The sequence below is a fragment of the Sturnira hondurensis genome, unplaced genomic scaffold, assembly GCF_014824575.4.
Source record: "Sturnira hondurensis isolate 20B ecotype Veracruz unplaced genomic scaffold, ASM1482457v3 Scaffold0018097, whole genome shotgun sequence".
NCBI classification, from domain to species: Eukaryota; Metazoa; Chordata; class Mammalia; order Chiroptera; family Phyllostomidae; genus Sturnira; species Sturnira hondurensis.
In genome coordinates, this window is record NW_028090728.1 from 4,194,452 (window position 1) to 4,221,451 (window position 27,000).

The window sequence follows — 27,000 nt, forward strand, 5'->3', positions numbered from 1 at the left end:
TTATTTCCAGCCCCCTCTTGCCTGTAGTTTCTTTTGAGAAATCAGCTGATAGTCTTATGAGCACTCCTTTGTAGGTAACTGTCTCCTTTCCTCTTGCTGCTTTTAATATTCTCTCCTTATCTTTAATCTTGAGTAACTTAATGATGATGTGCCTTGGTGTGTGCTTCCTTGGGTTTCTGAGCTTCCTGGACTTCCTGGAAGTCTATTTCCTTTGCCAGATAGGGGAAGTTCTCTTTCATTATTTGTCCAAATAAGTTTTCAATTTCTTTCTATTGGTCTTCTTTTGCTGGCACCTCTATGATTTGGATGTTAGAATGTTTAAAGTTGTCCCAGAGGTTCCCAGCTTCTCCTCATTTTTTTTTAATTCTTGTTTCTTCAATGTGTTCTGATTGAATATTTATTTCTTCCTTCTGCTCCCAAAATCATTGATTTGAGGCCCAGTTTCCCTCCCTTCACTTTTGGTTCCCTGTATATTTTCCTTTATTTCATTTTGTACAGCCTTCATTTCTTCTTTCATTTTGCGACCAAGATCAATCATCCCTGTGAACATCCTGATTTTCAGTGTTTTGAACTCTGCATCAGATAGGTTGGCTATGAAGACATTGCTTAGTTGTATTTTTTCTGCTGCTTTGATCTGTTCTTTCACTTGGCCATGTTTTTTTTTGTTTGTTTGTTTGTTTGTTTGTTTTTGTCTCAGCGTGCCTATTAGGCAGTAAGGGGCAGAGCTTTAGGTATTTGCCAGGGCGGGGCAACCCTCTTTGCTGTGTTGTGGCACTATATGTGGGGGAGGGTTCTGAGAGGGAACAATGCTGCTTACTCGGCTATGGGCTGGCTTTCAGTCACTTCTCCTGCTACCCACAAGCAAATTAGTGTCTTCTGGTGCTGATCCTTAGGTGGGTGGTTTTGTGTACATTTTAGAACCCTGTGGTCTCCCCGGTGAACTCTCCCTGTAAGGCTGGAAGTTTCTCCTGATGCCTCAATCCCCACAGGTTTATTCAGTCAGAGGTTTTGAGGCTTTATTTCCCTACAGTGGAACCCTGGGGGGCGTGGTCTCCCTCCCTACCCAATCTGCCTTCCTCCCACTTGATCCATACCCAAATGTGGGACTGCCCCTCTGCCAACTGCTGCCATGCCCAGTACACCAGCCACCACCTCGTTCACCCTGGTCCTCCTGCCACTGCCTTGCTGCATGTCTTCTCCACTTTGGTTGCTCGTCTCCATGTCTCCTACCAGTCTGGATGAATATTTCTTAACTCCTTAGTTGTTGGACTTCCATACAGTTGGATTTTATGGCATTTCTGGTTATTTTTTCTTTTTAAATTTGTTATTGTCCTTCTTTTGTTGTGTGAGGAGGCAAAATGTGTCTACTTACACCTCCATCTAGGCCAAAAGTCTACTCAATAATCATTTTAAATGTAAATGAATTAATATTCCAATCAGAACATGTAGGGTTGCTGAATGGATAAGATAGCAAGACCCATATGTATGCTGTCTACAATAGACCCACCTCAGAACAAAAGACGCATACAGACTAAAAATGAAGTGATGGAAAAAAGATATTTCACACAAATAGAAACAAAAAAGCTGGGATAGCAGTACTAATATCAGACAAAATACACTTTAAAACAAAGGCTATAATAAGTGACAAAAGAGTTCTGGCCAAGATGGAAGCATAGGCAGAAATGCTTTGCTTTCTCATACAACCAGAAGAAGGATAACAACCAATTTAAAAACAAATAACTACCAGAACTACTAGAAGAACATTTGCATGGAAGTCCAACAACCAATGAGTTAAAAAAACATTGAACCAGATGGTAGGAGAGGCAGAAATGAGCAGCCAGGCAGGACACACAGCAACACTATGGCTGGAGGACCAGGGTGGGCAAGGCATCAGCTAGCTGACTGAGTGGACAATCCCACCTTCATGCAGACAAGCCTGGAAGAACAGTGGGAGAGTGAGACAGACTGCAAAACCCAGGGTTTCAGTGCAGGAAGCTAAAGACTCAAAACCCCAGGCTGTAAAAAAATCTGTGGGGATTATGGTGGTGGCAGAAACTCCCAGCTTCACAGGAGAGTCCATTGGAGAGACCCACAGGGTCCTAAAACATACACAAACATACCCACCTGTGAATCAGCACCTGAAAGGGCACAAACTGCTTGTGGGAAGCAAGGGAGGTGAAGTGGGGTCAAGAGCAGAGCAAGCAGCCTTGTTCCCTCTGACCTCTCCCTCACAGACAGTACCACAAAAGCAGCAAGCAGGGTTACCCTCCCCTGGCAAATACCTACATGTAACAGGTGCGCCAAGACAAGGAAACACGTCCTAAATGAAAGAACAGATCAAAACTCCAGAAAAAGAACTAAGTGATGAGAAGATAGCCTGTCTCATACAGATGTCAAAATACTGGTAATCAGGCAGTTCACAGAATTGATTGAGCGTGGTCACAAGACAAAGGAAGAAATGAAGGCTAAACAAAGTGAAATAAAGGAAAATATACAGGGAACCAAAAGTGACAGGGAAGAAACCAGGATTCAAATCAATGATTTGGAACAAAAGGAAAAAGAAACACTGGAACAGAATGAAGAAGGAAGAATTCAAAAGAACGAGAAGAAGCCTGGGAAGCTCCAGGACAACTTTAAACATTCCAACAACCAAATCATCAGAGTGTCAGAGGAGAATAACAACAGCAAGAATTTGAAAGCTTATTTGAACAAACAATGAAGGAGAACTTCCCCAATCTGGCAAAGGAAATAGACTTCCAGGAAGCCCAGGAAGCTCAGAGAGTCCCCCCCAAAATTATACCAAAGGAGGAGCACACCAAGACACATCATAATTACATTATCCAAGATTAAAATGAAGGAGAGAATATTAAAAGCAGCAAGAGGAAAGGAGACAGTTACCTACAAAGGAGTGCTCATTAGACTATCAGCTGATTTCTCAAAAGAAACTTTACAGGCAAGAAGGGCCTGGAAAGAAGCATTCAAAATCATGAACGGCAAGGACCTACATCCAAGATTACTCTATCCAGCAAAGCTATCATTTAGAATGGAAGGGCAGATAAAGTGCTTCCCAGATAAAGTCAAATTAAAGGAGTTAATCATTACCAAGCCCTTATTTCAGGAAATGTTAAAGGAAAAGAAGATCCAAAACTATGAACAATAAAATGACAATAAATGCACAGCTATCAACAACTGAACCTAAAAAACAAAAACTAAGCAAACAGTAGAACAGGAACAGATTAACTGAAATGGAGATCACATGGACGGTTATTAGTAGGGAGGAGAAAAGGGAAAATGGGGGGAAAGGTGCAGGGATAAGAAGCAGAATAGGTAGGTACAAAATAGACAGGTAGGGGTTAGAATAGTATGGGAAATGTACTACCAATGGACATGAACTCTTGGGAGGTTGGATTGCTGGGGGATGAGGGTGGTGGTACAGGGAGGAGGGCAATAAAGGGAAGAAAAACACTGGAACAACGGTAATAGCATAATCAATAAAATACACTTTAAAAATATTTTTAAAAGAAGACAAAAGACATTATATAATGATGGGGAAATCAATTCAAAAAGAAAATATAACCCTTGCAAGCATTAATGTACCCAGTATAACAGCATCTAAATATATAAAACAAATATTTATAGACATAAATGGAGATATAAACAGTAATAAGGTCATAGCAGGGAACATCAATTCTTCATGAACATCATTAGATAAACTTTCCAGACAGAAAATCAAGGATGCAGCCTTAAATGACACATTACATAAGTGGAATTTTTTTACAGATTTTTAGAGCATTTTACCTCAATGTAGCAGAATATATAGTCTTTTCAAGCTCACATGAAACATTTTTCAGGTTAGGCCACATGTTAGGCCATAAAACAAGTCTCAATGAATTTAAGAAGCTTAAAATAATATCAACAAGAGATATCTGAGGAATGGTGGTGTGAGAGATTCCCTTGAATCTCTCCCCTTGAATTTTCAAAAATTATAACAGCTATAACTCAATAAAGGATAATCTGTTCAATGTACCCACATGGCAGAGAAAACTGAAGCATCTAAAGGTGGGTGAGTGGGAACAAACAGGGGAGGTGAGGAGGGAGAAGAACAGAGCCATGGAAGCAGCCTTGCAGCTGGGAGCTCACATGTGGAGAGGGGAGAAATCCAGTCGTGGTTGGCACTCCCTTCAGCTGGGAGAAGCAGAGATTCAGTGGGCATTCCTGCAGGAACATGCAGTAATAGTGAGACTGAGCCCCAAGACCTGAGCAAAAACACAGCAGAGGGATGTGACCACAGTTGGTGGATGGCGGGCATTTCAGACAGAAGAACAAAGCCACAGATCCCCACTGCTCTTAGGCTCCCAGAACTCACCTCCTTTGGCTCTTGATATCAGATCACACAGCACATTATCTGCAAACTCGATACTGGTATGACAGTACTACAAATAATATTTTTCTCTGAGCAAAGAGTGCACTGGTCCTGGGGTTGCAGCAAAGTGGGTACTCCCTGGAGGTCTGAGGTCATCATTAGCAGGAGGTCAAAACAACAAAGAAGCTGGCTGGCTCACACAGCCCAGCCCACCCTCATGCACCATGGCTATACTGACAGCATCATCCAGCTGCATAGAGGACAGCACTGGGATTTCACAGAGCTAAAACAACAACAACAACAAAAAAACCCAGAACAAAAAAAGAACTTGTGATTCATTGCCACCTACTAAAATAATTGAAAGACTTCTTTGTATTAATCTACTAGAGAAGTGCCCCTCACACATAGATGCCTAGACACAGAAAGAATCTACCAAATACCATAAATAACCAAGGTAGTGAAGCAACACAGACAAAAATAAGAAATAAAAGGTGAAATCAAAAGATACATAGAGACAAGTGAGAATGAAAATATGATACATCAAAGTGTCTGGGATGCACCAAAAGCAGTAATAAGAGGAAAGTTCATATCAGTACAGGCCTATCTCAAGAAATAATTGAAATCCATTATAAGCAATTTAACATTACGTCTTAAAAACTAGAAAAGAAGAACAAAAATAATACAAAGAAAGAAAATAATAAAAATTAAAGCAAAATTGAATGAAATAAAGAACAAAAAATCTATCAAAAAATGAATACAACAAAGAACTGGTGCTTTGAAAAAGTTTAATAAAATTGATAAAACTCAAGCTAGGCATATGAACAAAAAAGAACAAAGACTCATGTAAATAAAATCAGAAACAAAACAGTAGAAGTTACCACAGACATCACAGATTTACAGAGGATCAAATGCAATACCATAAAAGACTATATGGCAAGTTCAATAACCTAGAAGAAATGGGTAAGTTTGCAGAAACATACAAACTTCCTAACTGAATCAAGAACTGGAATATTTAAATACAATGATCAATAGTGAGGAAATTGAAACAAACATTCAAAACCTCCTAAAAGTCTAGGACCAGAAGTCTTCACTAGTGAATTCTACCAAGCATTCAAAGATTTGATACCTATCTGACATTTACACAATGGAATACTATGCAGCACAAAGAAAGAAGGAGGTCCTACCCTTTGCGACAGTGTGGGTGGAACTGAAGACCATTATGCTAAGTGAACTATGCCAGGCAGTGAAAGAAAAATACTGTATGATCTCACCTATAAGTGGAACCTAATCAACAAAACAAACAAGCAAGCAAAAGATAACCAGAGACATTGAAATTAAGAACAAACTGACAGTAACCAAAGGGGAAGTGGAAGGGGATAATGGGGGGGAAAGAGGGAAGAGTTTTCAGGAACATCTATAAAGGACACATGCTTTTTAAGATGGTGGCAAAGTAGGACAAAGGATTTCACTTCCCCCCACACGCCGGAGAAAAAACGGGCTGATCTCCAGAGGAGCACAGCGGATAGCCAACAGGGACCCAGCATATAGGAAGGTAGGACTCCAGAAAGTATAGCGGACACTGAATGACCAGAGGTTGAGGAGAGGAGATGACTGCAGGCCAACAAGGTCTGAAGGAACAGCCCAGAGGCTGCAGGCCCTCAGCTGGGCTGCACCAGGTTCCCTGCCGGTCCGCCTTGGTCTCTGGGAGCCCAGGGATGGCAGCAAGGACCCTGGGAGAGAGCTAGTCATCAGCACCCTCCCTACCCAGTCGGGCGCAGATTGAAAAACACCAGGAGAGATTGGTTTGCCTGTAGTGGCAGAAAGAGGAGTGGGCATTAAGAAGCAAACCAGAGAGCTCTGATAACTCGTGGAGTCAGGCTGTGGTTGCCAGCTTGGGAGAACTGAGAGTTGCCCGTGTGTTCCCTGTAGCACAGGGCCTGAGCTGGGTCTGCCACAGACTCTGGGAACCTTGAGCTGGCAGCAAGGCCCCTGGAAGAGAGCCTGTCATCAGCTCCCTCCCTACCCAGCCAGACGCAGACTGAAAAATGCCAGAAGTCAGGCTGTGGTTGCCAGCTTGGGAGAACTGAGAGTCAGTCTGTGCGTTCTGCCATAGCACTGGGAAAGGTCCTCGCCCATGCCTGTGAGACCAGGAAAGCCTGGCTGGGAGCGTGCACCCTCACACCAGGCCAGGGCTGGGAAGGCTGGGGAAAAATCTGCTCTTAGTGGGGCGCTGGAAAATGGCACCAGTCTGGATCTTGGGAGGGCATTGGTGAGACTGGTTGAGTTCACCAAGAAGCAAGGAAGGCCACACTAACAGCGCCTCAGGCTACTGCAGCTAGTGAGACCAGAAGAAAAGGTTTGACCAGCTGGAAACCAAAAAGTGGAGTAGGTGGAAGCAGAGAACACCAAGATACCTGCAGGAGACTGCACCACTGAATTTCACAGGTATCCTACCACAGAAGCTTGCACCATAAACCCAGGGAATCAGAACAGATCAATTTAAGAAGCTGATGCCAACATGAAGAGTATCACAAACAATGGGAAGACAAAGAAACAATCCCCAAATGAAAGAAAAGGAGTAAGTCTCAGAAAGAATGTTAGATGAAAAACAGGCAAGTCAACTATCAGATATTGAATTCAAAGCACTGGTTATCAGGAAATTCAAAGAGCTTACAACGAGCTACCAGAAACTACAGGGGAGCTACAATGAACTCTCCGCAAACTATATCAACATGAAAAAGGAAATAGAAACCATCAGTAAAGGCCAAGAGGAAATGAAGAATACAATTTCTGAACTGAAGAACACAGTACAAGGTATGAAAAGTAAGATCGATGAGGCAGAAGACCACATCAGTGAGCTAGAGGACAGAGTAGAAAGAATCTCCCAGACAGAGCAAGTAAAGGAAAAGAGACTCAGAAAGAATGAGGAGGGATTAAGAGAAATGCAACACAATATGAAACGTAATAATATCTGAATAATGGGAATACCAGAAGGGGAAAAAAAAGAACAAGGGATAGAAAACCTATTTGAAAGAGTAATAATGGAAAATTTTCCTAATTTGATGAGAGAAAGAGTCACACAAATCCATGAATCGCAGAGAGTCCCAATCAGGTGGAACCCAAAGAGGCCTACTGCAAGACACATTATCATTAAAATGGCAAAACTCCAAGACAAAGAGAGAATCCAAAAGGCAGCAAGGGAGAAACAGGAAGTAACATAAAACGGAGTCCCAATAAGGTTGGCTACTGACTTCTCAATGGAAACATTCCAAGCAAGAAGAGAATGGCAAGAAATATTCCAAGTAATGAGAAACAGAGGCCTGCAACCAAGGCTACTGTACCCAGCAAGGCTCTCAATCAAGATAGAAGGCCAAATAAAGAGCTTCCAAGAAAAAAGAAGTCTAAAAGAATATGCCTCCACCAAACCAACTCTACAAGAATTACTAAAAGGGCTGCTTTAAGGAAATGAAGGAAAAGAGAGAGATGGAGAGGAACACAGGTACATAAATGGCAATGAATAAGTACCTTTCAATAATAACCTTAAATGTGGATTAAATGCACCTAAAAGATATAGAATAGCTGAATGGATAAGAAACCATGACACACACATATGCTGCCTACAAGAGACCCACCTCAGGTCAAAAGACCAACACAGACTAAAAGTGAAAGGATGGAAACAAATTTTCCAAGCAAATGGACAAGAAAAAAAAGCCGAGGTAGCAATTCTCATATCAGACAACACAGGCTTCAAACAAAGGGCCATAAGAGAGACCCAGAAGGTCACTTCATGATACTCAAGGGAAGAATCCACCAAGAAGACATTGACATCATAAATACATATGCACCCAACATAGGAGCACCCAAATATGTAAAGAAAATCCTAGAGGACTCAAGAAAGATATTGACAGCAACACAATTATAGTAGGGCATTTAAACACCCCACTGTCAAAAATGGACAGATCTTCCAAACAAAATGTGAACAAACATATTGTGCCATTGAAAAATACCCTAGATGAAATGGACTTGACTGATATATATAGAGCCCTTCATCCCAAAGAAGCTAAATACACATTCTTTTCAAATGCACATGGAACATTTTCAAAGATAGACCACATGATAGGATACAAAACGAGTCTCAACAAATTCAGGAAAATAGAAATCATACCAAGCATTTTCTCTGATCACAAGGGACTAAAATTGGAAACCAACTCCACAGGAAAAAAAACCCCAAATACCCAAAAGCATGGAGACTGAATGGTATGCTATTAAACAATGAATGGGTCAAGATTAAAATTAGGGAAGAAATCAAAAAGTTTCTGGAAACAAATGGAAATGAACTCACACATACCCAAAACTTATGGGACACAGCAAAGGCACTCCTGAGAGGGAAGTTCATAGCAATACAGGCCTACCTAAAGAAGATAGAAACATTTCAAACAAACAACCTAACCTGACGCCTGCAAGGACTCGAGGAACAACAACAAAGACAGCCCAGAGCAAGTAGAAGGAAGAAAATAACCAAGATCAGAGCAGAATTAAATGACATAGATACTAAAAGCACAATTCTAAGGATCAATAAATCCAGGAGTTGGTTTTTTAAAAGATAAACAAAATCAACAAGCCTTTATGTAGGCTCATCAAGAAAAGAAGAGAGAGGACCCAAATAAACACAATCAGAGAGAAAAGAGGAGAGATTACAACTGACACTACAGAAATACAAAGGATTGTAAGAAATTACTATGAAGACCAGCATGCCAAGAATTTTGAAAATCTAGGTAAAATGGACAAATTTCTAGAAAAATATAATCTTCCAAAACTCAATGAAAAAGAAGCAGGAAACCTGAACGGGCCAATAACAGCAGATGAAATTGAAGCAGTAATCAAAAAACTCCCATCACTCAAAAGCCCTGGACCAGATGGTTTCACAGGAGAATTCTACAAAGCTTTTAAGGAAGAGCTAACCCCTATTCTTCACAAATTATTCCAAAAAAATCCAAAAGGAGGGAAAACTCTCCAACTCTTTTTATGAAGCGAGCATCAACCTAATTCCAAAGCCAGATACAGACACAACAGAGAAAGAAAACTTCAAGCCAATATTGCTGATGAACATAGACGCTAAAATCCTCAATAAGATATTGGTAAATCGCATCCGAGAATGCATCAAAAGATCATACACCACGACCAAGTGGGATTCATCCCAGGGATGCAAGGATGACTCAATATTCATAAATCAGTAAATGTAATACATCACATAAACAAAAGCAAAGACAAAAACCACATGATCATATCAATAGACGCAGAAAAAGCTTTTGATATGGTACAACACCCTTTTATGATAAAGGCACTCGGAAAAATGAACGTGGTATATGTTTCATCTATGGTATAAAACATATACCATATGTTTCATCTATGGTATATGTTTCATACATGTTTCATAAATGGCCTTTATTATATTGAGGAATGCTCCCTTGATATATATTATTATATTGTAATAATATACCTCAATATTATATTGAGGGAGCATTCCTCAATATAATAAAGGCCATATATGAAAGACCTCCAGCCAACATCATACTCAATGAGCAAAAACTAAAAGCTTTTCCACTAAGATGAGGAACAAGACAAGGTTGTTCACTTTCACCACTTCTATTCAACATATTATTGGAAGTTTCAGCCACAGCGATCAGACAAGAAAAGGAAATAAAAGGGATCCAAATAGGAAAAGAGGAAACAAAACTGTCACTGTATGCAGATGACATGATAGTATACATGGAAAATTCTATAGACTCTACCCCAAAACTGTTCAACCTAATAAATCAATATGGCAAAACAGTGGGATGCAAAGTCAATATCCAGAAATCAAAGGCATTTTTGTATAACAACAATGAAACCGCAGAAGCAGAAATCAAGAAAAAAAGTCTCATTCAATATAGAAAGAACAAAAATAAACTATCTGGGAATAAACCTAATCAAGGAGGTAAAAGACCTGTATGCAGAAAACTATACCACATGGAAGACAGAAATCAAGGAAGACACAAACAAATGGAAACATATACCATGTTCATGGATTGGAAGAATTAACATCATCAAAATGTCCATACTACCCAAAGCAATTTACAGATTTAATGCAGTACCTATTAAAATGCCAATGGCATATTTCACAGACATAGAACAAACACTTCAAAAATTTATATGGAACCACAAAAGACCCCAAATAGCAGCTGCAATTTTGAGAAAGAAGAACAAAGTAGGAGGGATCACAATACCTGATATTAAACTGTATTAACTGGCCACTGTAATCAAAAAAGCATGGTACTGGCATAAAAACAGGCACATAGACCAATGGAATAGAACAGAGAGCCCAGAAATAAACCCAAATCTCTACAGTCAATTAATATTCGACAAAGGGGGCAATAACATAAAATGGAGTAAAGATAGCCTCTTCAACAAATGGTGTTGGGAGAACTGGACAACTACATGCAAAAAAATGAAATTCGAGCACCAACTTACACCATACACCGAAATAAATTCAAGGTGTATAAAAGACTTAAATATAAGCTGGGAAACCATTAAAGCCCTAGAGGAGAGCATTGGCAGGAAAAATTCAGATATTCCATGCAGCAATATTTTTACTGATACGTCCCCTAGAGCAAGGGACATAAAGGAAAGAATAAACAAATGGGATCTCATCAAACTTAAAAGCTTCTGCATGGCCCAGGAAAACAGTATCAAGATAAAAAGAGAAGCAACTGTTTGGGAAAACATATTTGCCAATGGCACCTCAGACAAAGGTTTAATCTCCAAAATATACAAAGAACTCACATGACTCCAGTCAAAGAAGATGAGCAACCCAATTAAAAAATGGGCAAAGGACTTGAACAGACACTTCTGCAAGGAGGACATACAGAGGATCCAGAGACACATGAGAAGATGCTCAATATCACTAGCTATCAGAGAGATGCAAATTAAAACCACAATGAGATACCTCTTTACACCAGTCAGAATGGCTATCATAAACAAAGAAACAAACAACAAGTGCTGGAGAGGTTGTGGGGAAAAGGGGAGCCTAGTTCACTGTTGGTGGGATTGCAGACTGGTAAAACCACTATGGAAAACAGTATCGAATTTTCTAAGAAAACTAAAAATGGACGTGCCTTTTGACCCAGCAATTCCACTGTTAGGAGTATATCCTAAGAACCCTGAAGCACCAATCCAAAAGAACCTATCCACTCCGATCTTCATAGCAGCACAATTTACAATAGCCAAGAGTTGGAAGCAACCTAGATGCCCATTGGTAAATGACTGGATCAAAAAACTATGGTACATTTACACAATGGATTTCTATGCAGCAGAAAGAAAGAAGGAGCTCCTACCCTTTGCAACATCATGGATGGAACTGGAAAGCATTATGCTGAGCGAAATAAGCCAGGCAGTGAAAGACAAATACCATATGATATCACTGTTAACAGGAATCTAAGCAACAAAACAAACAAGCAAGCAAAATATGACCAAAGACACTGAAATATGGAACAGGCTGACAGGGACCAGAGGGGAGAGTGGAAAGAATCACAGGAGAAAAGGGGAAGGACTCACATGAACAAGTATACAGGACACATGGACAATAATTAAGATGGGGGGCAGAAATGGAAGGGAGGTGGGGAGCACTGGGGGGGCAGGGCTGGGAATATAAGACAGAAAACTGTACTTGAACAAGAATTAAATTGAAAAAAAACTTCTTTTAATGCAAGAAAGGGGCAATACACAAGACAATAAAAGAGATGGGCATTGCATCATAAAAAAAAGATTTGAAACCTATTCTTCTCAAACTATTCCAAAAAATTAAAGAAGAGGAAACACCTCCTAACATATTTTATGAAGCCAACATAACACTGATACAAAAACCTGGTAAGTGTAACACATACCCTCACAAACTAGAGACCAATAGCTCTAATTAATAGATGTAAAAATCCTAAAGAAAATACTAGCTAACTGAATACAAGAACACATTTAAAAAATAATACATTATGATCAAGTGGAACTCATTCCAAGGGTACAAAGATGATTCAATGTATGCTAAGCAATCAATGTAGTACACAAATTAGCAAAACAAAAGATAAAAATCATATGACTTTATCAATAGATGCAGAAAAAACATTTGATAATCCATAACATCCATTTATAATTAAACTCTCTATAAAATGGGTACAGAATATAAGTACCTCAACATCATAATGACCATGCATGGCAAACTCTCCCCCAATATCATACTCAGTGGTGAAAACTGAAAGTTTTTCCTCTAAGATCAGGAACATGATAAGGATGTCCACTCTCATGCTTCTTATGCAACATAGTTCTGGAATTCCTAGCCAGAACAATCAGGCGAGAGAGAAAAAAAGGCATCCAAATTGGAAATAAAGAAATAAATGTGTCACTTTTTCCAATTAAAAATACGGTACAGTTTCAAGTTACAAAATCAATGTACAAAAAATCCACTGCTTTCCTGTATAAAAACTGACATTTCATAAATACAAATGGAAAAAAAAAAACTATTCCTTTTGCAATTGCAACCAAAGGAATAAAATACCTAGGAATAGCCTTAACAAAGAATGTGAAGGTCTTATATACTGAAAACTACAAAGTATTATTAAAAGAGATTGAAATGGACACAATGAAATGGAAAGATATTCCATGTTCATGGATTGGAAGAATCATTAAAATGTCCATATTACCCAAAGTAGCATACAGGTTTAATGCTATCCCCATCAAAATCAATGTCATTTTTTAAATAACCAGAACAAAAAAAAATCATGTTTGAATGGAAACACAGAGACAAAGACCCCAAATAGCCAAAGCAATCCTGAGTAAAAAGAACAAAGCCAGAGGTACCACACTAACCTAATTTCAAATTATACTACAGAGTTACAATAATCAAAACAGTATGGCATTAACAGAAAAACAGACATATAAATCAATGGAAAACAATTGAGAGCCTGGAAATAAAACTGGAAAACAATTTTTGACAAAGGCCCTGGCTGATGTGGCTTAGTGGACTAAGCACCAGACTACAAAGCAAAGGACTATTGGTTCAATTCCCAATCAGGGCATATGCCTTGGTTGTGGGCCAGGTCCCCAGTAGAGGGCCTCTGAGTGGCAACCACAGATTGATGTTTCTCTCTCTCTTTCTCCCTCCCTTCCCCCTCTGTAAAAATAAGTAAATAAAATTGTTTAAAAATTATTTTTGACAAAGAAGATAAAAACAGACAATGGGGAAAAGAAAACCTCTTCAATATATGATTCTGAGAAAATAGGGAAGCCAAAGCAAAAGAATGAAAGTACATTACAATTCACTCCCATGTAAAAAAATTAATTCAAAATGAACCAAAGAGGAAACCAATAGTGATGGAAAGAAAACTGGGACTCAAATCAATGGAGTGGACGAAAAGGAAGGAAAAAATGATCAAACAGAAAACAATGAAGAAACAAGAACCCCCAAAAATGAGGAGAGGCTTAGGAACCTCCAGGACATCTTTAAACATTCCAACATCCGGATTATACGGGTACCAGAAGGGGAAGAGAAAGAGCAACAAGAGGAATACTTATTTGAACAAATAATAAAGGAGAACTCCCCCAGTCTGGCAAAGGAAATAGACTTCCAGGAAATCCAGGAAGCTCAGAGAGTCCCAAAGAAGTTGGACCCAAGAAGGAACACACCAAGGCACATCATAATTATATTAGCCAAGATTAAAATGAAGGAAAGAATCCTAGAAGGAGCAAGAGATAAGGGGACAGTCACCTACAAAGGAGTACCCATCAGACTGTCAGCTGATTTCTCAAAAGACACCTTACAGGCAAGAAGGGGCTGGAAAGAAGTATTCCAAGTCATGAAATCCAAAGACCTATATCCAAGATTGGTCTATCCAGCAAAGCTTTCATTTAGAATGGAAAGGCAGATAAAGTGCTTCTCAGATAAGATCAAATTCAAGGAGTTCATCATCACCAAGCCCTTATTTTCTGAAATGTTAAGGGATTTATCTAAGAAAAAGAAGATAAACAATATGAACAGTGAAAGGACAGCAAACTCACAGTTATTAACAACCACACCTAAAACAAAAGCAAACTAAGAGGACAGCTAAATCAGGAGTGGAACCATAGAAATGAAGATCACATGGAGGGTTAGCAACAGGGGAGTGGGAGGAGGAGAAGGAGGGAGAAGGTACAGAGAATAAGTAGCATAGATGGTAGGTAGAAAATAGATGGGGGGAGGACAAGAACAGTAGGGGAAATATAGAATCTAAAGAACTTGAGACACGTGGTTATAAACTAATGGGGGGGAATGGTGGGGGAAGGGGTGTGCAGGGTGGAGGGGAATGAAGGGGGGAATAGGACAACTGTCATGGCATAGGAAACCAATAGTGATGGAAAGAAATATATTTATATATTTATATATTCAATAAAATATATTTTGAAAAGAAACAAAATGAACCAAAGAGCTAAATATAAGATCTGAAAAAATATATTATACAGAACAAAACATAGGTACTAAACTTATGGACCTTGGTTGTAAAGAAGATTTTATGAATTTGATTACAAAGGGGAGGGAAGTAAAGATGAAAATAAATGAATGGGAGTACATCAAACTAAAAAGTTTCCTCACAGCAAAGGAAACTGACTACAACAAAAGAAAGCAAGCAACCAAATGGGGATGACATTGGCAGACAGCTCCAACAAGGGGTTAATATCCAAAATATATAAAGAAGTCATACAACACAGAACCAAAGAATTCAATTAAAGAATGGGAAGAGGACCTGAACAGACACCTCTCTTAAAAAGACATACAAACAGCCAACATATTTATGAAAAGATGGTCAACTTCACTAGCTATTAGGGAAATGCAAATCAAAACTACAATGAGATACTACCTCACACCTGTTAGAACGGCTATTATCAACACAACAAGCAATAACAAGTGTTGAAGAGATTATGGAGAACAAGAACTCTCATTCACTGCTGGTGGGAATGCAAACTGGTACAGCCACTAATGAAAACACTCTTGCAGTTTCTCATAAATTTAAAACTACGGTTACCACATGACCTAGGAAACCCTCTCCTGTGTATCTATCAAAAAAACTCAAAAACACTTATTTGCAAACCCCTGTTTTCACTGCAACATTTTTCACAGTGGCCAACACATGGGGACAACTAAAGTGTCTGTCCTTCAACAAAGGATTAGATATAGATGATGTGGTGCATATATACTATGGAATACTACTCAGCCTTAAGAAAAGATGAAATACTGCCACTCACGATAACATGAATGGACTTTGAGAATAATATGTTAGCAAAATAAATCCATCAGAAAAAGCTAAGAATCATTTAATTTCACTCATTTGTGAAATATAAAACTCAAACTCATAGACACAGATAATACTATGGTGTTTACCAGAAGGAAGAGGGGTTAGCGAATGACGAAGAGAGTCAAATACAGGGCCTGGCAGGAGTAAGGCCAACTTGAGTGTGGTTGGTAGGGTAATAATAATTTATAGTTATAATTTGAGCATTTCATGTAAAATGTCACATGGTGTGCTTTACTGTGATATTGTTATGTTACAGAATTACATGCTTATAATTTTGTAATAGAAGATTTTGCAATTGAAAAGGGGCATTGTTTGTGCCAGACTCTGTATATGCTTACAGAAGATGGTATAATTTTGGATGATGGGTACACAATGCAATATACAGATCACGTATCATAGAAATGTGCACATGGAACCTATATGATCCTATTAATGAATGTTGCCCCAATAAATTTATTTAAAATAAATAAATATAAATAAATACATAAAGCCAGTTCTCTTTCCAAAATAAATATACAAGCATCTCCAAACACAATAGTGTGACTCTAGAACTCAATTATAGAAAACACAAAAACACATGGAAATTACAACTAACATGTTAATAAACAATGAAAGGGTTAATGAAGATTTGAAGGAAGAAACCAAAAGGTACTTTGAAATGAATGAACACAAAAATACAAAGACCCCAAATTTATGAGATAGAGCAAAACAGTCCTACGAGCAAAATTCATAGCAATAAAGGCATATTTCAAGAAAAGACAAAAACCTCAAATAAACAAATTGAACTAACACCTAAAAACACTAAAAAAAAATAACAACAACTAAGGCACAAAGGGAGTAGAAGAAAAAATAAGAAAATTAGAGCAGAAATTAATAAACTGGAGTCTAAAAAATAATATTAAACATCAATGAAACCAAGAGCGGGTTCTTTGAAAAATAAACAAAATTGATAAAGGCTTAACCAGACTCATCAGGAAAAATAGAGAGAACCCAAATCAATAAAATAAGGAGTGAAAGAGGAATTGTAAGAAAATATTATAAACAATTATGTGCCAACAGATTAGACAATCTGTAGGAAATGAAGAAATTCCTAGAAACATACAATATTTCAAGACTGAATTAAAAAAAAAAAACAGAAAATCTGAAGATTACCAATTACCACCAATGAAATAAAATCAGTAATCAAAAGCTCCCATCCAATAAAAAACCTGGACGAGGACTTCTGCCAAGATGGAGGCCTAGGTGGAAACACTGTGCCTTCTCCCACAACCAAGTTTGAATACAACAAAGGTTTAGTAAACAAAGACGCAGCCAAAGAACAGAAAATTGAACTATACAGAAGTCTGACAACAAACTGTTCAACCGAACCGGTAAGAGGGGCGGAGCCAGCAGGGTCAGACTGGAAGGATCCCCTGACCCCAAGCACCCTGGCAGCCGGGGTAGCGTGGGGCAGACCCAGTGAGGGTGCAGGGCGGCGGGCTGGCCACAGTCACACATTCGCGCTCCGATAAACCAGCAAAGGAGTGAGCATTGAGCAGTGAGACAGACAGAGCAGGCCCCTGGGGTGGTAAGCAGTGAAGGGGGCAGCCATTGCCCCTCTTAGACCCCACCCCCACGTACTGCATCACAACCCAGTGACTGAGTTGCCCTGCCCTGGTGAACACCTAAGGCTCCGCTCCTCATGTAACAGGCACAAACAGTCCAAAATATGACTCAAGAAGAACTGAAAGCCCCAGAGCCGATAACTCTAAGTGAAAAAGAAATAGCCAACCTCTCAGATGCACAGTTCAAAATAATGGTGATCAGGATGCTCACAGAACTGGTTGATTTTAGTCATAAATTAGGGGAACATATGAAGGATAAACTAATTGAAATGAAGGGAAAGGCACAGGAAACCAATAGTGATGGAAAGGAAACTGGGACTAAAATCAAGGGAGTGGACCAGAAGGAAGGAAGAAATGACCAAACAGGAAAGAATGGAAAAACAACAATTCAAAAAAATGAGGAGAGGCTTAGGAACCTCCAGGACATCTTTAAATGCTCCAACATCCGAATTATACAGGTACCAGAAGGGGAAAAGAAACAGCCACAAGTGGAAAACTTATTTGAACAAATAATAAAGGAGAACTCCCCCAGTCTGGCAAAGGAAATAGACTTCCAGGAAAACCAGGAAGCTCAGAGAGTCCCAAAGAAGTTGGACCCAAGAAGGAACACATCAAGGTACATCATAATTACATTACCCAGGATTAAAATGAAGGAGAGAATCCTAGAAGCAGCAAGAGATAAGGGGACAGTCACCTACAAAGGAATACCCATCAGACTGTCAGTGGATTTCTCAAAAGAGACCTTCCAGGCAAGAAGGGGCTGGAAAGAAGTATTCCTAGTCATGAAATCCAAAGACCTACAGCCAAGATTGGTCTATCCAGTAAAGCTTTCATTTAGAATGGAAAAGCAGATAAAATGCTTCTCAGATAAGATCAAATTCAAGGAGTTCATCATCCCAAGCCCTTATTATATGAAATGTTAAAGAGACTTACATTAGAAAAAGAAGATAAACAATATGAACAGTGAAAGGACAGCAAACTCACAGTTATTAACAACCACACCTAAAACAAAAGCAAACCAAGAGGACAGCTAGATCAGGAGTGGAACCATAGAAATGAAGAACACATGGAGGGTTAGCAACAGGGGAGTGGGAGGAGGAGAAGGGGGGAGAAGATACAGAAAATAAGTAGCATAGACAGTAGGTAGAAAATAGCCGGGGGGGGGGGCAAGAATAGTATGGGAAATATAGAATCTAAAGAACTTGAGACACGTGGACATAAACTAATGGAGGGGAATGGTGGGGGAGGGGTGTGCAGGGCGGAGGGGAATGAAGGGGGGAATAGAACAAATGTAATGTTATAATCGATAAAATATATTTAAAAATAAAATGATGATAAATTAATGTTAAAAAAAAACCTGGACCAGATGACTTCACAGATGTATTTTACAAAACATTCAAGGAGAATTAATACCTATCTTTCTCAAATTATTCCAAAACTTTAAAGAGGAGGTAAGCCTCCCAAGCTCATTTTACACCTACTCTGATAACATTACTATCAACATTACTTTGATTCCAAAATGAAAGAAAGACATTATCCAAAAAAGTAAAATATAGCCCAACATTCTGATGAACATACATGCAAAAATCCTCAATAAAAGATTAGCAAACTGAATTCAGCAATGCATTAAAAAGAGCATACAGCATGATCAAGTGGGATTTATTCCTGGGATGAAATGTTGTCCAAGTATCCACAAATCAATTAATGTGATGCACTACCCAAACAAAGTAAAAGATTAAAATCTTATAATCATATCAATAGATTCAGAAAAATCATTTGACAAAATCCAGCACCAATTTATGAGAAAAACTCTCAGCACAATGGGAATAAAGAGAACATATCTCAACATAATAAATTCCACATATAGTAAACCCACAGCTAACATCATACTCAATGGAACAAAGCTAAAAGTGTTTCTCTTAACACCAGGAAAAAGACAATGTTGTCAACTTTCACCACTTTTATTGACCACAGTATTGGAATACTTGCAAAAACAATCAGACAAGAAAGAGAAATAAAAGTCATCCAAATTGGAAAGGGAAGAAGTAAAACTGTCATTATTTGCATATGACATAATACTACATACAGAGAAACCTAATCATTCCACCAAAAACCTATTAGACTGAGAAATAAATTCATTAAAGTAACAAGATATAAAATTAATAATTAAAAATCAGTTTCTTTTTTACATACCAATAATGAGCTATCAGAGAATGATCCCATTTACAATTGCATTTAAAAATACCTATGAATAAATTTACTGAAGGAGGTAGAAGACCTGTACCCAGAAAATTATAAACATTGAAGAAGATACAAATAAATAGAAGTATATACAATGTTCATGGAAAGAAATAAGTAACATTGTTAAAATGTCCCCACAACTCAAAGCAATCTATAGATTCAGTGCAATCCCTATCAAAATGTCAATGGCATTTTCCACAGAACTAGAATAAATAATCCTAAAACTTATATGGAACCACAAAAGACTCCTAATAGCCACAGCAATTTTGAGAAAAAAGAACAAAGTTGAAGGAATCACATACAAGGCCATTGTAATCATAGAGCATGACACTGGCAAAAAAAAAAAAAAGGCAAATTAACCCATGTTGTATGATCGATTAACATATGACAAAGGAGACAAGAATATACAATGGGGCAAAAACAGTCTATTCAATAAATAGTGTTAGGAAAACTGGACAGATACATGCAAAAAAAGAAACTAGACCATCTTACTACACTATATACAAGAATCAACTTAAAATAGATTAAAGACTTAAATGTAAGACCCTAAACCATAAAAGTTCTTGAAGAAAATACGGGCAGTAAACTCTTAGATGTTACTCTTAGTTATAAGTTTTCTGATATATCTCTTTGGTCATGGGAAACAAAAGGACAAATAAACAAATGAGACTACATCACACTAAATAGGGTTTGCACAGCAAAGGAAAACATCAACAAAACAAAAAGACAACATACTGAGCGAAAGCAGATATTCACCAATAATATATCCATTAAGGGGTTAATATCCAAAATTCATAATGAACTCATACAACTCAAAACCAAAAATACAAACAACCCAATTTAAAAATGAGCAGAAGACCTGAATAGACATTCTCCAAAAAGGAGATATAGATGGCCAAGAGATACATGAATAGTTGCTCAATGTTATCTCACACCTATCAGAATAGCTATCATCAATAAATCAAAAAGCAGCAAGTGTTGGCGAGAATGTGGATAAAAGCAAACACTAATGCACTGTTGGTGGTGTAAAATGGTGCAACCAGTATGAAAAACATTGTGAAGGTTCCTCAAAAAATTAAAAATAGAAATACCTTATGACCCAGAAGTAGAAGTATTAATTCTACTTCTGAGAATATATCCAAATAATACAAAAACACTAATTTGAAAAGATGTATGCACCCCTATGCTCACTGCAGTATTATTTATAATAATGGAGAAATGGAAGCAACCCAAGTGCACATCAACAGTTGGTTAAATAAAGAAGTGGTACTTATATACAATGGAATATTACCTATAAAAAAGAACAAAATCTTACCATGTGTGACAACATGGATGGACCTAGTGATTATTATCCTAAGTGAAACAGGGCAGACAGAGAAAGACAAATACCATATGATTTCACTTATATGTGGAATCTGAAGAACAAAATAAATACACAAACAAACAAACAGATCATAGACAGATACAGTGAAGAAACTGAGGTGGGAGGGATGGGTGAAAAAGTTGGAGGGAGTAAGAAGTTACAAAATATTCACAGGATGTAAAGTACAGAATAGAGAATACAGTCAGTAATATTGTAATGATTATGTGTGGTGTCAGGTGGGTACTAAAGTTATCAGGGTTTACTTCATAAATTATATAATTGTTTAACCACTACAGTATACACCTGAAACAAATATAAAATTTTTTAAATAAATTAACCTAAACTCTAACCTCAAAGCTAAGTCTAACTTTACTACTAACCCTAATGCTAATCATTAAATAAACCATAAGGGTAACCCTAACCCTAAAGCTAACTTTAACCTTAAACATAAATTTAAACCTGTACTCAAAACCTAACCCTAACCACAATTCTAACTTTAAAATTAAACCTAACCCTAGAACTTAACCAAACCCTAACCTTAACCTTATTTCTAATTTAAGCTCAAACCCTAGTCTCAAGATAACTATACCACTAAACTTACCCTTAACTCTAAACATACAGTGAATCCTGCCCTGGCCGGTGTGGCTCAGTGGACTGAGCTCTGGCCTGCAAACAAAAAGGGTCTCCGGTTTGGTTCCCAGTCAGGGCACTGTCTCCCAGGTCCCCAGCTGGTAGTGCGTGAGAGGCAACCACACATTGATGTTTCTTTCTCTCTTTCTCCCTCCCTTCCTCTCTCTCTAAAAATAAGTGAAGTCTTTGAAAAAATCTTTAAATAAATAAAGTGAATCCTAAACTTGTTTAATCCCAAACCTAAACCTAACTCTAAAACTAACCCTAATTTAAATCATTTCATCGATCTCAGAGTTAACCCTAACCTTAACACTAACCCTAATTCTAATCATAAAATAAATACTAATTGTAACCCTAAAGCTCACTCTAACCCTAAAGGTAAACCTAACTCTAATCCTAAACTCAAACCTAACTTTAATTCTAACCATAACCCCAATTCTACATGTAACACTAACTTAAAATCTAACCCTCACCCCAACCCTTACCTTAAAACTAATTTTAACTGTAGCCTTTATCCTAACTCTAATCTTAACTAATTTACACCCAAACTCTGACCTCAAAGCTATTTCTTACCCTAACCTTAAAAGTCAAATCCTCAAAGAAGCAAAAACTCAACCCTACACCTAATCCCAAAACTAACCCTAATCCTAACATTAACCTTAACTCTAAACCCTATAAAAAAGTAATGTTTTATAAATTTTCTATATGGTATACTATATTTCACATATAGTTTGTATATATAATTTCTCAATCTAAATAGACCCTATTTGATACATAACCAGATTATTCCTTACTGTGAGTTTCGGGGGTTGTGCTGTGCTGTGCATTTGTAGGCTGCTTAGCAGCATTTCTGACCTCTACCAATTAGATGCCAGTAACACTCCCCAGTCCCCAGTTATGACAACAAAAAATATCTACTAATACTGCAAAATTCACTTTAGAAGGCAAAACCACCCATCTGAGAACCATTCTCTTAAGTGACTAAAAGAAACAACAAGCCAACAATGTACAGAACAGAGAACACATATACGATAAAGAGGCTGAACATTCAGATGATCCTTCTCTGTATGCAAGGGATCACGTCTAGCTCTGCTTCATCCACATCAGTGCTAAGAGATGTTTAGCACTCATTCATTCAGAAAGGCCAGTCTTCACACTTGCAGTGGCAGTACAAGACTCTACTCAAGGCTCTAGGGGTGAGTCAGAGAGTTTCGATGAGAGCCGCATCAGCAAAGCTACTTGTAACTTAGGCTGGGGTAGCAGCTAAGGACAGAGATACAACAAAGATGTTGGAGCAAGGAAGAATGATATAATGACCCAAATTTGTCTCCTCCAGGCAGGCAAGCCTCCTAAAGTAACAATACTCTCATACCTTCCAAATGACAGTTTTCTTCCCAAGGTTGGTCTCCAGACTCAAGGCCTCCTCCATCTCTTTCCTCACAAGTTCCAGGGCTGTCTGGAGATTTTCCTGTTTGGGAAGATATGCTGAGACCATTACAGACACCCTCATTTAGTACCAGTCCCAACCAGGTGCATCAGGAGCTACAAAGGTCACCTACCACAGGCCCAGTGAGCGCACAAAGATGTCCAACCTCATTACAGCTAAGTTAAACATAAGTACACTTTAAATGTTAATGCCAGATATAACCAAAGATTTAGGAAAAGTATGTTCACTGTGGCATTATTTAAAATACAGGTTTATGTAACTAACCAAAATGTTAAAGAAGAACATTTTATCTTTTGCAACAGCATGGATGGGTCTAGAGAGCATTAAGCTAAGTGAAATAAGCCAGTCAGAGAAAGACAAAAACCATGAGATTTCACTCATGTGTGGGATCTAGTGAACAAACTTAACTAACAAGCAAAATAGAGACAGATTCACGGATAGAGAGTAGGATGACAGCTATGGGGGGAGGGGAGGGGGCAGAGGGCTTGAGCAAAAAGGAAAAAGGACTCATGAATATGCACAACAGTGTAGTGATTCTTGGAAGGAGGGAGGTATAAATGGTAATGAAGAATCCAATAAAAAAGTAACAGAAAAAATACTTTAATTAATAAATAATAATCCAATAATTTTTAAAGTAGAGGGTAAGAAAAATATATTTTACCCTAATAGGATGAAATTAAAATAAGGTGCTTAATAACAAGAATAAAGTGTTTAATAACAAGAAGTGCTCACAATTTTAAAGTGAACTAAAATAAGAATATTTTATGTAACATCATACCAATTTTGGAAAAATATGTGCTTTAAGGAATATATACAAACTAGGCAGAGGTCAGTAAAAACATTCAATACATAAAACCACACCTACCAGTGTCTGAGTGAGAAATGATGTTATTCCTACACCTGCACATGTCAACTTCGGAAAATTACTTTCTACTTTATAATCAGAAAAGTGTTTAGTATTATTAGGCAACAAAAAATCATGTAAGTTAGACTTTTTTCAATGAAAAAGAAATACAGAATCTTGTAAATCTTAAAAAGAGTAGAAAATAATTTAATGAAAACTAAATTTTCTTTCCACCCTAGGCCCCCACTAGAGGTAGGCACGTACTTTACTTACAGAGAACACACACACACACACACACATTTTAAAACTCTACTCAAAGTCATTCAATAAGTCTCAGGAAAAAAATGTGAAGTCATTCACAAGTCCTACACATCAATTATTTCTTTTTTTTTAGATTTTATTTATTTATCTTCAGAGGGGAAGGGAAGGAGAGAGGGAGAGAAATATCAATGTATGGTTGCCTCTCATGTGTCCCCTGCTGGGAACTGGCCTGCAACCCAGGCATGTGCCCTGACTGGGAATCAAACTGCGATACTCTGGTTCGCAGGCCTGCGCTCAATCCACTGAGCTACACCAGCCAGGGTCAATTATTTCTAAATAAATAAATATATACACATATATATGATGATGATGACATACCATAATGCTGATAAAATACAGTAGATTCATGGTGGATTTAATGTGACCAAAATGGCATTTGTTTTAGTGTTTGCAAGGAGTAGAATCACACAGATGGAGGAAGCTCCCTCCCACAGGAGAAACTGGGCAAAATTACTGAGGTGACTAAGGCCTGGCAGGACAGGGCACAGCAGCTACCAGCCCAGTGTTGTCGGCTCTCAGTGGGTTAGGACAACAGTACAAATAGAACACAGAGCCCAGCAGATCAAGACAAAGGCAAAGTTCAGGAGATATTTATTTGGTATTTAATTGAAAGACAACTAAAATACCAAAAGTGACTCTAGAAATATTACACTAGCCATGCTCTGTATGGTGCTTTCAATTTTAAAAAAAGGCAGAAACATTCTACAAAAAAATATCTAGAAAATAGCCGGCATCTGAGTTTTGTACGTGGCAACCAAAACCAAAGAGAAAACTCAGACATATTTCTAGGCAAGTCCAGAAGGAAGTTGTGGGGATAAATACCCCAATCATGTTTTAAAACAATAAAACCAAGCTTAAAAAATAAAAGTATTTTAAATTTATTTCATTGTGATGCTTTTTCAGGAAAATGTGTCAGTTTAAACGAGACTCTGACCTTCTTTGTGCTAGTAAGCTGTTGCAGATGTCACAAATTTAAATGTGTTCAGAGTATGTCCAAGAACTTTATAAGAGCCCCAGGACAAAGAACTCTATTTACAGAGTGTCACAGATGTCCCTTTTGGTGGCCAAATACTGATAGGAAGCACCTCTTCATTGAAGTGCTCACATCCTGAGGCCTCCAATATGAGTTGAACAAAGACCTGCTCTGTGCCCTTAGCTCCTGGATTCCTACTTCAGAGCCCTGGGCCCAGCCAGGCGCTATTCTTAACTGATGGCTCAGACCTCATGGTTGTTTTGGTAACAGTATTAATTAAGGTAGAGATCAACATTATGCAAAAGGAAGGCACAATGCCAATGGTAGCGGTTAGAATGTGTTCACCAAAAAGAGGCTCACTTGTAACCAAGCACACAGCGCTGAGGCCAGGGCTCTAGCTGTGGGGCCCAGACCATCAGCCTGAGAAAAGGAGACTAGAGGTACCTGACAGGAAGGCTACCTGGCAGAGGGGACCTTCACAGGGATATCCAACACAGGATGGCTACGAATTCGGCCCAACACAAAATCGTAAATTTACTCAAAACCTGTTTGTTTTTTGTTTGTTTGGTTTTTGCTGACCAGTTTCCGCTAGTGTTTGTATATTTAATGTGGGGCCCAAGACAGCTCTTCTTCCCGTGTGGCGCAGAGACGCCAAAAGGTTGGCCATCCCTGCAAGGAATGTGCGTCTGAGCTCCTTAACAACGGTCCCAGATGGAGTTACCCTGGAGCTAAGGCAGGGATACCCCAACACACCGGAGTGCACTGTGGGAGGGGCGGCTCAGAGGGGGAATGCCTGGGACGTGTGGAAGTTGGGGAGAGAGGGTTGAGCAGGGCAGGGCGCTGGGAGCAGGCGGAGTCACGTGGGTAGGAGGAGGGTCTGGGAGAGGGGCGAGGGCGCGGGGGGTGCGGAGGCAGGCACAAAGTCCTTCGGATCAGGTGGTGGCACCGGACCGTGTCTCCGGAAGGTCTCGGACACCTCTGCTGGGCCTGCTGTGGTCGGAGGTACCTTCCAGGCCAGTCGGCCTGACAGTGCGTCCGCAAGCACAGCTCACCTGGTGGCGCTGGGCCGCCTCCTGCAGCGGTGCTGTGTGGTGGCCTCGGTGCTCGGGGCCAGAGTCGCACGCCAAGCACAGCGCGACCTGGTCCTCCTCGCAGAAGCGGCTGAGCTCCTGGCCATGCAGTGCGCACTGTGCCCACGAGGGCCCCTCGTCCGGCCCCAGCCGTCGCACGCTGTCCACTAGGCTGGCCAGCTGCCGGTTGGGCCGGAAGCCCTCCCGGGTGAAGGGGCTGCGGCATTGCGGGCAGGCGAAGAGGCCTCCCTGCTCTCCGTCAGACCTGTCACAGAACTCGGAGATGCAACGCACGCAGAAGCTGTGGCCGCAGTCCACGCTGACCGGGTCCTGCAAGAAGTCCAGGCACACCGGGCACCGCGCCTCCTCGCACAGCCGCTGCCTAGGCGACGCCGTGGCCATGCTGCCGGCCTCCCGCGGTCCGTGCTACCTCCCTCTGGTCCACTTGCTCAGAAGGGGCTCTGATGCCTGCTGCCTGCACTATCTCAGTCGGGTCTGCACGCTCGGGAGGGGCCCTGCTTGAAGATAGGCGTGCACACTATCTCAGGTCTGCACGCTGGGGAGGGCGTGTGTGCACACCGCGGTGCACATCATGGATTTCTCAGGCTTGGGGCAGGCTTGGGGTCAGGAGGCCGGAGGAACCACTCGAGACAATGCACAGGCCCTGGGCCACCAGGGTAGGCAACTGCAAGTTTACTGGACATTTTCGTTTCTAACTAGAGCCCTTGTCTACTTGTGGTTTTGGTTTTTGGGTTTTTTTTTTTAAGATTGTGGTTTTTTTTGTTTTGTT

The 27,000-nt window shown here is 39.4% G+C and overlaps 1 protein-coding gene across 1 annotated transcript in view; it reads right to left on the reverse strand.

Moving 5' to 3' along the window:
- The window catches only part of TRIM58 (tripartite motif containing 58), a 45,383-nt gene extending 18,713 nt beyond the window's left edge, over nt 1-26,670 (reverse strand). The window contains exons 1-2 of the mRNA XM_037068853.1: nt 26,193-26,670; nt 22,928-23,023 (exon numbers count right to left, since the gene is read on the reverse strand). Of these exons, the coding sequence (XP_036924748.1) occupies nt 22,928-23,023; nt 26,193-26,612 (516 nt within the window). The 5' untranslated portion in view covers nt 26,613-26,670. The remainder of the gene's footprint in view (nt 1-22,927; nt 23,024-26,192) is intronic.
- Between the last annotated feature and the right edge of the window lie 330 nt (nt 26,671-27,000).